Source organism: Vicia villosa, unplaced genomic scaffold, assembly GCF_029867415.1.
Source record: "Vicia villosa cultivar HV-30 ecotype Madison, WI unplaced genomic scaffold, Vvil1.0 ctg.001290F_1_1, whole genome shotgun sequence".
Taxonomy (NCBI): domain Eukaryota; kingdom Viridiplantae; phylum Streptophyta; class Magnoliopsida; order Fabales; family Fabaceae; genus Vicia; species Vicia villosa.
In genome coordinates, this window is record NW_026705562.1 from 221,537 (window position 1) to 234,640 (window position 13,104).

Genomic DNA, 13,104 nt, shown 5'->3' on the forward strand with positions numbered 1-13,104 from the left:
ATCGAAGGTCCATCATGCTCCAATAATGAAGCTGAATACGAGGCTTTAATTGCTGGACTCGAGGCTTTGTTAGAATTGGGGGCAACCAGAGTCGAAATTAAAGGAGACTCCGAATTGGTCGTCAAACAATTGACAAAGGAGTACAAGTGCATCAAAGAAAATTTGATCATGTATTTTATCATCGCAAATAGGTTGCTCAAGAAATTCGAATACGTGGAATTAAAACATGTACCGAGGGTGAATAACCAGGAAGCAAACGACTTGGCTCAATTAGCTTCGGGATATAAAGTATCAAAAGAAAAGTTGGAAGAGTTGATTGAAGTAAGAGGAAGAGCAATGTTTACTAAACTTTCGCCAAGTGATCTGGAAGATTCACAATTGAGTTATGCCAGTAAAGAACAATTCGAGGTACTAAATATAGATTCATTGGCTGACACAGATTGGAGGAATCCAATTATTAACTATCTGAAAAATCCTTCGACGGATACAGACAGAAAAATCAAGTATAGAGCCCTGTCATATTTTCTGATGGGAAATGAATTGTTCAAGAAAACTCCTGAAGGGGTATTGTTGAAATGCTTGGGAGAAGCAGAAGCATACTTGGCTCTGTCGAACGTACATAGTGGAGCATGTGGTGCACATCAAGCAGGGCACAAAATGAAATGGCTCTTGTTTCGTTATGGGATGTATTGGCCTTCGATGCTAAAGGATTGCATAGAGTTCGCAAAAGGGTGCCAAGAGTGCCAAGAACATGCAGGTATCCAACACGCTCCAGCAAACGAACTAAGTACAATAGTAAAACCATGGCCTTTCAGGGGATGGGCACTAGATTTGATTGGAGAGATTCACCCCAAGTCATCCAAAGGGCAAAGATACATTTTGGTAGGAATAGACTATTTCACAAAATGGGTCGAAGCAATACCACTGGCAAATGTGGATCAAGAGACGGTGATTGAATTTATTCAGAAACACATTATATATAGATTTGGAATCCCAGAAAGTATAACAACTGATCAGGGATCAGTCTTTACTGGACGAAAAATGCAAGATTTTGCCAGAGAAATAGGTTTCAAGTTATTTACTTCTACACCTTATTATGCCCAAGCAAATGGACTGGTTGAAGCAGCAAACAAAATAATAATTGGCCTTATCAAGAAGCATGTAGGTAAGAGACCCAAGAATTGGCATAAGACTTTAGATCAAGCACTTTGGGCTTGTCGAACATCTCCAAAAGAAGCTACGAATACAACTCCTTTCCAGTTGACGTTTGGACATGACGCAGTACTTCCAATTGAGATATGTTTGCAATCAGTAAGGATACAAAGACAAGCAGACATTCCTCCCAACGTATACTGGGAGTTAATGATGAATGAGTTAGTAGATTTGGACGAAGACAGACTTCGAGCACTGGAAATGATAAAAAGGCAAAAGGAAAGAGTGTCCAGAGCTTATAATAAAAAGGTGAAAGGTAAAACTTTTGTTAATAATGACTTAGTCTGGAAAGTTATTTTACCTATAGATCGAAAGAATCAGGCACTTGGTAAGTGGTCCCCACATTGGGAATGACCCTTTCGAATCTTAAAAGTATTCTCGAACAATGCTTATGAAATTGAAGAATTAGCAGAAGATCATAGGATCTTGAGAGTAAACGGGAAATATTTGAAGAGATATAAACCAAGTATGCACGAAGTAAGGATTGCAAAGACGTAGATACCCAGGGTACTACGAAAAGCCAAAATGGTCAGGCACCAAAATGGCTTCACAATCAGGAAGAATTATGGAAAGTTGTTCTGAAAGAGAAGTTGTGTGTTTTCTTTTTTCTGTGTTTAGTTTGGAGAGAAAACGCATGAATGAGAAATAAAGGTGATATTGGACCCTTTATATAGAAGGGGAATACTGAAGGGTGGGTTTTAATTGCCAATGAGTGATTGGACTGCGGTTGGTTTTCCAAAGAAAGAAGTTATGGCGTCCGCCGTTTCCCGCCCTTGGAAGTTGAGAAGTAATCATTAAACTGATGCACGCACGTCTGAAAACCGACGTTTTGGAGAAAGTGACGTCACTTTTAATAATGATTATGGCTAGAAGAAGTGGAAACGTCAAGTCTAGAGGCAAGAGTGCTGCGAAGGATGTTCAGGTTCTACATGTTGCATTTAATAAAAGCACTGTAGGAAATCTAAAGATATATCTTGACAAGAAATTGAAAGATTTGCTAAATCAACAATGGCAAATATGATAGAGATAAAAGGGAGTCAAGCGTACAAATATTATATGTCTACAGTGGCCTCGATTACAAAATAAAGGTGCAATAAGTAACAAGATCGAAAACATTTAGTTGAAATCTTCAGGGAGATCCTTTTTTATCTTTAAATATTGAGTCTCCCATGAAGACATGCGAAGTTCAATTAGTGCCCGGTGTTTCTTCAACCTTTCGATTTCTGGCACTAACTTTTGTGCAGTCTCGAAATGTTTCATTCCTGACTGCACCACTTCGAGCAAGTCTTGTTGATTAGACTTTTGTAGGACTGCTTGACGACTTTCAGCCTCCTTTATCTTGCCCTCCAGTACTTTGATTTCTTGTTTCCAAGAGCCGATTTTCTTCTCATAATCATCAATGGCCTTCTGATTTTCTGAATGTTTGAGCCTGAGGGCCTCCCCTTGTTTCGTTGCGTCCATAGCAAAATTCCATGAAGAGTCATGAGAGGCCTTTGTCTCAGATAACTCTTTTTCGACATTTTGCCTTCGAAGGATGTTAGCTTGGAGTTGCTCGAGTAGAGAGCCCAGCAGAACAATTACCTCTGAAACTTCTGTGGAAACTTGAAGCAAATCTACTTTCTTTAGAAGTTGATTTAAGTTGTGGCTCTTAATAGGGTCCCGGTTGAGAACATCTACAAGATTGACCCCAAAGAATCTTTCTTTTATTTGTCGAAGAAGACTGGGAATATCTTCCTTGTCACTAGAGTCTGCAGTAACAGCTGTTGAGACATTAAGCTCCGGAGGCGAAGGAGTATTCACATTCATAATGGCCTTTAAGAAACTGAGAGGATCAGTTTGCTTAAGTTGTTCAAGCTCTGAAGGAGTAAGCTTTGCAGGGGCAGGCGTCGAAGTTGTCTCAGGAATGGTTTTTGCGTCAAGAGTTGAAGTTCCATGAGAAACTGGTTTTTCAGGCTGAGAAATCTCTTCCATAGCATCTTTCTCCGACGCGGAATCTTCGTTGTCATGTGATTGCTGGTTCACATTATCGCTGCCTGAGAATGGATGATCCTCTTCCAAATTTTTGCCTTGATGGGTAGGTGGGGATTCGTCAGTAGAGTGGCTTTCTTTGACTGGTTCATTAGGCAATATGGTAGCAATTGGCCTAACGTCTTCGAAGACTGGTGAAAGAACACGAGTTTGATTTTGAGAGGTACCTATGTTAAACAGAGCAAAGTTATTTAAAAAAAAATAAATAAATAAATAAACTTTTGAGGAGTTTAGTTAACGAAAGTTAAAGTTTGACAATTACCATAAAGTTTGTCAACATCAATGGTGAGGCCAGGGTCTTTAAAACCGGAAGTAGCAGTGCCAGCATCATCCTGCAATAACAAGGTAAAGTGTCAGTACAATTATTTAGTTAAAATCACAAGATAAGATGTGGGACAAACCCAAAGTACCTTGGGTGGAATATTGTCTGGACTTGAATTATGGCTTTCCACAACGAAAGCATTACTAGCAGCTTTCAAAGGAGACTCTTCAGAGGACGCTTTATCACCAGGAGAAACAGCTTTGGAAGGACTTGCTTTTCTCCCTTTTCTCGAAGGGGTAACAGCTTTGTATTTTTTCTTCTGTCCTTGTCTAGTTTGAGGAGGGGATTTATCTTCGCCATCCGAACCAGTGGTCGAAGAAGCTTTACGCTTCGAACCCGTTGGGGGTTTCGAGCTCTGGCAAGTCGAAAATGAGAAAGATGAGTACTAATCACATATTATACAAGATTGAGAGTATGAGATAAGTATGTACCGTGGGCTTTTTATCAGTGACGAGGGAGTCACTCCCACTTGGTTTATTGCTTTTAGATGACCCAGAGTCTTTTGGGGCAGAAGCTTCCTTAATCTTCCTCCTTCGTGCAACAGCTGTAGTTGAGACTGAAATCAGTATATCAATAAAGAAAAGATAAGTCAGTCGAAAAGATTGCCTTAATCCAGACCTTCAGGTATTGGAGTCAGGACACGAACATGTTTAAGATCTATATGAAGATGTCCTTTGAAAGTATCCAAGGTATGCTTAGTCGGAACCACTCGTTCAGCGCGTTTTTTGGTACTCTTTTGAAGAATTTTGAGAGCATTCCCACACACGAACCAGTCTGGGAAAGGAGGACTTAGAGCCACACCAAAATCAACACTTGGTAGTGGGGGGAATTTTGGAGGATTGAGTTTGAAAGCCACTTCATAACGTAGTTCTGGTCGAACATACGAGGGCAATTTCAACTTATTTAGTTTGGCGGAAAACTTTTCGCGCAAAGTAACTGCAGCCTCACGAACAGTCCGACTAAGATCATCAGGCCTATAGATAGTTTCAAAGAATTTTTGAAAAGCTTGGATTTCTTTAATATGAGTGGAAGTACCTTTTTGGAAGTTCTCCTGCACATCATTGAAAGCTGCAGTTAGTTCCTGAGCAAGGCTATCAGCATCAAAAATTTGAGAGCTATAATACTCTGTCCACCATTGATGAAAATCTGGTGTAGAGTAAAAAGAAGGTTCAAAAGGAATAGGAGAAAGATTGGTGACGTCAACGTATTTGTCGATTTTTTGTTTACATTCCTCTTCAGTCAAATACAAAGTGTGGAAACACATATGGTTCCTTTTCTCATATAAGCACTTGGGTGTTATTTGAGTTAGCCCAAATTGTCTTGAGACCAAATTCGGTTGATAGCACATGAGGATGCATTGACCCTTTGATGGTCGAAGACGGTGGGAAAACAATCTTGGAGTCAGAAAGGCTTCCCAAATTTCCATAGATTCAGTTTGTTGATCCTGAGATGTTGGTGGAAATTTTCGAGTAAACCATTCAGGACATATTGTTCTGTGTACAAATGGGGCCATAGAAGGATCGAACTGGTCACGCCGAGCAAACATCATCGAATACGCCAGGAAATGTTCATGAAGCTTTCCCATTTCTTCTTTTGGAGTTAGGTAAGCTAACCTGGTCCCCTCTATAGTTTGATTTTTGATTATACTATCCTCCTCATTGACATCTCCTCGAAAGGGAAGATGAGTTTCGAATGTAGCATTAAGCCACAGTTGCAATAGCCAGAAAGGACCAGCGTAAAGTAAACTACCAGATTTGAAATTCTTGGTAAGGTTTGCAGCTTCACTAAGGTTTTCATAAAGAGACCCTAGAAGTAGTTGGCTGAGGTTGAGCTTTTTCCCAGCATGCAATTGATTAGCCATGCAAAGGTACCTTTTCGCAACTTGAATAGACCTTGAACAGAAGGCACATCGTGAAAGCCATAATGCTAGGAAAGCAATATGCTCCTCATCAGATACTGTCGCTTCAGTGGTAATATGATGCTTCTGGATGAATGCCGTATAAGTGACTTGCGAATCATTAAAACCAATAGTGTCATTATCCATTTCATTGGGGTCGAAGGTTTCACCAGTTGGTCGAAGTCCTGTAATAGCGGCCACGTCGAAAAGCGTGGGGGTAACCATTCCACATGGGAGATGGAAGGTGTTGTGAGAAGCATCCCAAAAATGAACCGCTGCTACTAACATGGGTTGGTTGTATTCTAAACCCGTTCTTGACAGTTGAATCAAATCGTATATTCCTAATGTTTTCCAGAAGGATCCTTTTTGTTTCTCTACCCTTTCTAGCCAGGCATAGTATAAGTCAGGATCTTTGGCTAAAGGGATTGACCTAAACACTTTTACAGAATTGGTCATATAGTTTAACCTAATTTTGTTTAAAGCTAAAGGGATTGCGGTTGATGTTTCCTCAATATTAGCAGATTTGCCTAAAGGAGAGCGACCGTCTTCATCTATCTTAACCTTGCTAACTAATGGTCTAGTCTTGTAGTAAGCAGGAAAAAACTTATTCATAGATTGGATACTTTCACTCGGTAACGGACCCATAAAGGCAAGAGTTTTTTCAGAGAGTTCAAAGGGAATGATTACCTGGGAAGCGTAAATAGCGCGTATCTCTTCAGTGTTAGGGTTTGGAACGAACTCTCGTTCCCCAGAACGTGTTGTTGATTGGAGCTTCAAAGCGGGTTGAAGAACATTTGAAGATGAAGCCATGAAGAAATTCTTTGATTGAAAGAACAAGATTCTAAAAAAAGAGTGAAGATGTTTCAATTTTTTGGTGAAGAAGATGAATGAAAGGCGGTATAGAGACACAAGATCAAGTATTTAAAGGTTTAACGGAAACCTTTTTAAATCTTTTGGGTAAAGCCCGAGAGACACGTGGCGGCTGGTGATTTAATCCAACGGCGGTCGAATGAGTTAGCTTCACTCCTAGTATGTAGGAGTAATGATCAGGAAGTAAGGATAAAACGTGGGAATGTAAGTTATGAGAAGACATCTTTGAAAATGACAAGACGTTTCGGAAACAGTGTTATCAGTGATTATGACGCTAGTCAGCAGTCTTGGAACTTTCAAGAATCATAAAAACGAAATCTTATAATGACAAGAAACGCCTATTTCTGTTGATTCTCGAAACAGGCATTTATTGGGGGCAATTTGTTAGCTGAAGATTTCGTTTTATGTTGTTTATCCTTCGAAGGAGTTGAGAATCGAAGGAAAGATGGTTACTGATGGCCATCCCTTAAAAAGTAAAAGAATGGCTACTGATGGTCATGTTTCGAAAAAATAAAGACTTCTAAGTTCGATGAAGATAAGTGAACGCTGAAAGATTAATGAAAGCATGTGTCTTCGGGACTTAGACAAAATTCATAGAATATGTATTCAAGTATTACTACTTAGCGTGTTTTTTAGTAGTGTTTGCTTAATACACTGCCACGCGTCGAAGATGGACTCAGGCGGGAAGATTTGAAATTCGAAGACGGTTTCGTAACCGTTCAACAACAGATGGCTTCGCTGGAAGTTCTGATGAGAAACGTGGCAGCAGATTAGTATAGGACCGTTAAGGTCGAAACTAGTATAAATAGGAGTCTTAGTGTTAAGATTCTGTGTGTTCATTTTGTACAAATCACTCACATATTTACTCAAGTATCAAGCGTTAAGAGAAAGAGTTCGCTGAGAAAATGTACGTATGACACCACCATTTTAATACATGTGTATTATCTTTTTGTTTTTATCTTTCAGAATTACTGCATTTCGTTTACTTCTTGCCATTTACGTTTCTGCATCTTTACTTTAACGTCATTTACTTTCGAATTACTTTCATGCTATTTACTTTCAAAGTCTTTTATATTTCTGCAGTTTAAGATTCTTTACGTTTCAATTGTCCTTTTAATTTTTCATGTCATGTCACTTCGTTGAAGTCACATTTATATGTAACAAAGTGATTGTCAAGGCTATTTGTTCTGTTAATCGAACAACGCTTATTGAAGAAGACAAATAATGAATATGGTTCGAACAAACATTGATAACAATCTTCTTGACTATGTATCCTAGGATCAATCTAGTCGATCCTGCAAGTAACCAAATCATATTTATTATAGTTTGGAAGACTAGCGGTTGTTTACCGGAAATCACCGTAAACAGTCATTTGAAAGGACGATGTTCTTGGATGTCATCTCTCTATGAAGGATGATACTAAATTTTAATTTATCCTCGATAAACTGGTTCACTAGAGAGAGGATAGACAGAGTTAGTTAGCCAAGTCTCGATCACTTGTGGATGACTATGTGGAACCCATCTTATCAATTTGCAACCATGTGCATTAACCTTTAATTCTCTCTTTGGATGTCTCTTCTAAAAATAACTTAGAGTATATATATGTTATAAAATATAAATAAGTACAACTAAAAATGATTCATAAAATGACATAAATTAATTTACCTCGTCAAACCATAAATAATGAGCAACATGACCCTGATAACTCACCAAAAGAGACGTATCAAACGACTCTCCAGGAAACTACGGCTGTTGCAGACCAGACTCAGGTGCAACTATCTGATGTCCCTCTCAATCCACGACTTGTTATGGCTGGCGTCCTTCACCTCTTCATCACATAATATTGTCGTTCCGACCTCCTCTTCTACGCACCACTAAATTTAAATAAAAAATAAAACATAAAAAAACATGAACCGGATAACTGGCATAAGTTATCCCAAAAGCATCATAAAGAACCACATAACAAGGTTGCAAGTTATCCGACTTGAATTAACATGAATCGGAAACCTTATGCTAAGTTGTTTGGTTTGTAACTTTTTTCGTGTGCAAACCGGAAATCATACTTTTTTTCAATAAGTCAGAAATCATATTTGTAATTTATTCGGTGTGTGTAACGATGAACCAGATAACTTCTCTTTATGTTCTCCGATTTTGTTGGTAAGAAAGTGTAGTAGTTGTGTTCTCCGATTTTTATTCTAGTGGTACTTTAAAATGAAATGAACAACTTAGTAATTATACAAGAGTATTTTTGTCTAAAATTGTAATTTATAGGAGTAAGGGTATAATTGATGGGGTATGCGGTAAAATTTTCTCCCAAAGAAGCCCACCCTTTATGTGTAGCCCAACAAAACCAATCCTTCTCCACTGTGAAACAGTCCATGTTATGAATTTGAGAATTTATGACGCGGATATCCCGTGTAGATAAATATAGTATGAAATATCAAAACATAGTATATATCTACGTACATGAATCTAGAGATTTAGATTCTAGAAACATCCTTGTAAATATGATAAAAATTAAATGTCATAAAGAAGCATTTTACCGTTGGAAAAAATGCCATTTGGAAGATAAAGACGCATGCATCTAACCACCTACGTATATGGAATATGGCCTATATATACAACACATTTTCCAGAAAATAAAAATCACAACCATCAACTTTTCTTCTTTGTCTCAATCGATTTTCATCTTATTCTCGTCAAAAACATGACTAGAAAAAAGCTGAAGCTTGCTTTCATTGAGAAGGATACCGCAAGGAAACTAGCATACAAGAATAGGAAGAATAGTTTAGTGAAGAAAGTTGATGAACTTACAACCCTTTGCGGTATCGATGCTTGTGCTATTATTTATGGCCCATACGATCCTCAACCTGAGATCTGGCCATCTCCGTCCGGAGTACAAAATGTGCTTTCAAAGTTCAAGACAGCGTCTGAGTTTGATCAAAGAAAAAAGATGGTGAATCAGGAGAGTTTTTTGAAACAAAGGGTTGAGAATGCTGAAAAGAAACTTAGAAAGCAATTGAGAGACAACAAAGAAAAAGAGACAACCATGCTCATGCTTCAATGTCTCAATGCTGGGGGGATCGTGCCGAACGACAGTTCGGTGGATGGTTTGAATGATCTTACATGGATGATTGATAGGAATCTGAAGGAGATTGGCAGAAGGATAGAATCAATTGACAGCAACAGTAATATTCCTCAAAATCAAAATGAAAATCAAGTTGCCACCGCTCAAAGCCAAGAACAACTCCAAGTGGATCCGCCTCTGCCACTACTACCACCACCGCCGCCAGCACCAACAGTGTCTGATATTGATGAAGTTGAAATGATGAGTAGGTTGGGATGGCTATGAATTAAATGACATCATGTTGATGCACATGATGATGAATGGTGGTGAACTTGAAACAATCCCATTTGGTTATAATGCTAATCTTAGAATGGATATTGACCTAAACTACTGTCTTGAATAAAATCATGTGTTTATAGACTTGATGATGCATATCCTTTTAGGTGGATATAACGACTTTAGTTCACATTTTTTATTATTTGATGATTTGAATTTTTGTTTTCTATTTTATGCATGTGAAGACACAATCATTAGTCATTATGGTGTATTTTTCACATCTTATATGTATTGATGTTTGATTGAATATAGAGTCTTCTGTGTGTGCTTTACGGCTTTCAATACTTTGCACTACCATTAGTCTTGAATATTAACAATTAAACAAACTGATTTCAATGTAAACAAACTGATTTCAAAGATCACTAAGATTTATCCTAGCCCAACTAATATATATATATATATATATATATATATATATATATATATATATATATATATATATATATATATATATATATATATATATATATATATATATATATATATATATATATATATATATATATATATATATTAGAGTGCTCAAACACAAAGAATTGATCCTAACTAAGTATATTTGTCATCTCAAAGAATCAAATTAAAATTTAGCCCTTTGGAAAAAACCATCGTATAAAGGAATACATGACACTACTATAAACAATACAATTTATGATAAAACATTCCATACAAATTCTTCTTAAAGGGTTTTCTCTTGCTAGGTGTGATTAACAATTTGATAGAGTTTTTGGGTTTCAATACAAATTTATTTTTCACAGCACTTTTCTTGAATTTTTTTTCCAGATTTTGTTATTGTTTCAATACTATTAATAATAGAGACAACATTATCAATATTGTCAATGATCTTTTCATTGATATTATACTACACTTTGCAACTTCGGCTATGAACACAATCCGATGTAAATAGAGGCATATTTTGCTCGATTATTTATTAAATCAGAGAGATATGTGGCGTGTGCAACATAATTTTAAAAATCATAAAATTGTTGTTGATAGAAATCAAACATATCTGAAGAATAATTTATCCCTCAGCTTTACAATAACCGAGAGGTAAAGTGACAAGTTTTTATAACGCTCTCTGTTACCTCGCTTCTGTACTGAGGTTCAAGAACTTTTGCGTCCGAGGTCATATCTCTTTGCTGTAGTAGTGTGACATCTGACGGAATATCTTCAGTGCTAATCTCAACTCCATTGTTAATATTGGCATTGTCATTATCCTTTTGCCTTTCATATTTAGTAAGAACTTATTTGCTTGACTTAAGTTGATCCATTTGGGTATCTTGTTTAATCTTTTATGTAACTCTTCCACCTTCCTCACAACTTGCATGAGAACCAACTTCTTCGTGATTACTTTCTTCATAATACTTATCTTCTGACTCACTTCTGGCTGAGGAATATCATCAACGTTGTTCCTAACATCCTTTTTTCCATCATCGTGACATGCATTAAACTCTTCCTCTTTAGACTCTTCATAGTCTAACACATTTGAAATTCTGGTATGACAGACTCAGGATGTCACTTACGATGTCAAGACATCTGATCTGTTATTAACGTAGCAAAGGCAGAACAGAAAGATCCCCAATTTTTATATTACCCCTAAGAAGAAGTCCAAGAGTACTAGGATCATATATGTTCAGTCAACATAACCAGATTGTAAACTTTATTGGTTCTGTAAAGAAACAGCTATCAACCTGAACCTGATGTTATACCCGATGTTACAACATCCAAGGCTGAACAGACAATACAATGCAGAATATAAAGAACACAATTAATTGTTAACCTTATTCGGTTTAACTACCTACTCTGGGGGCTACCAAGTCACGAAGAAGATTTCACTATTAGTGGTACTATTTTATGTAAACAACCTCTAGTTTTCAGATAAACAACGTCTGGTTTACCTAGTCACTACCCAATGCAACCTTTATCTTAGAACTCCATCTAAGACAAGAGAACCTCTGCTCACTCCCTAGTGATACCTAACTGTTACAACCCTGTAACAGCTATTTACACAATTAACAATAAACAATAACTTGATCTTGCTTCACAACTTCAATCAAGAACACAATACTCAACTCTTACCTGCAGGTTTCGAGTGAGAACAATAGCTTCTCTTACCTACAGGTTTCGAGAAGGACATGGCAGCCATCCCACAACCTGGGTGGTATACCTAGAGAAACCCTAATGACAACATCTTTTCTGAATTCAGTTCTCTCACATAAACTAGGTTACAAAGTTTCTATTTATAACCTATTCCCAATTGGACTTGGGCTTACAAATCGCAGCACTCCTTGCTGTTACAAATCAGCAGATTTCTTCTGTTACAATCAATGTCTTTTAATCATAAGTTTCCTAATTTATCTCCTAAATTAGAAACTACTGAATCTTCAATCTTCTGATCTGATTCTTCAATATTCTGACTTGATTCTTTTGACCTTTAAATTTGTGCCACATAGGATTACATAATATTCATAGAATATTCTGTATCTGTTGAGAATAAAACTGAATCTTCATTCCAGTTCTGCAGGCGCGATGCCATGGTTGAAGTCATGACATTCTATATAACATCTTGCTTGTACCTGCTTTGTTCTTTTATAATTGCAATACTTTCACATTGTACTATGTTTTGCTGCTATTATGTTTTAGCCAAACATAGATGCCAATCAGCCAATAAAAGCACCAACAATCTCCCCCTTTGGCATATTTTGGCTAAAACTAAACATTCATTACAAGTTCAGCAAAACATAAATGCTTCAACTTTCAAGACAACAAGAAAGAACAGAATTTCACATTCTCAGAATTGGGCTTCAATCAATAGCTTATGTTCTTCAGGTCTTGAACCACATCATAACATCTTCATTCTGCTACAAAATCCTTTGTTTCTTTTTATAGTAGCAAAATCAGATGATATTCCTCTCCCCCTTTTTAGACATAATATGACAAAGAATTTTCCGATGTCATAATATGCAGTGGACCAATGGTGGCATAAGAGAACCCATACTCAGTCTTGAACTAGAAACAAAATCCTAGCTTAGAGCCTGAGAGAGGACTTGAGAGAAAACTGCCCACTAGTCCTAGTAACTCAGAACACAAATCACAATTGTGTTCATAACTCAGATTACAAATCACAACGAAAATGATTCCTATACTGAAGGTTGTATATGATGGAACATCTTTGTTGTTATTGCACAAAAACCCATGGGGGAGACAACCAACATCCCCATCCCGTGTTTTTCTTTTTCTGAACAGGTTTTGGTAAAGAAATCCATCACAATACCAAACCCAGACACGACTCATAATAACACACACGAATGACATCTTGATAGAGTTTGGTTTCTGTAATCTGTGGAGACGCCATTATATAGACATTTGAGATAA

At 37.2% G+C, this 13,104-nt stretch overlaps 1 protein-coding gene across 1 annotated transcript; it reads left to right on the forward strand.

Moving 5' to 3' along the window:
- Window positions 1-9,036: 9,036 nt before the first annotated feature.
- Window positions 9,037-9,681, forward strand: LOC131634403 (agamous-like MADS-box protein AGL80). Its single transcript, XM_058905067.1, has one exon. The coding sequence runs from the start codon at window positions 9,037-9,039 to the stop codon at window positions 9,679-9,681; it is 645 nt and encodes a 214-aa protein (XP_058761050.1).
- Window positions 9,682-13,104: the final 3,423 nt, after the last annotated feature.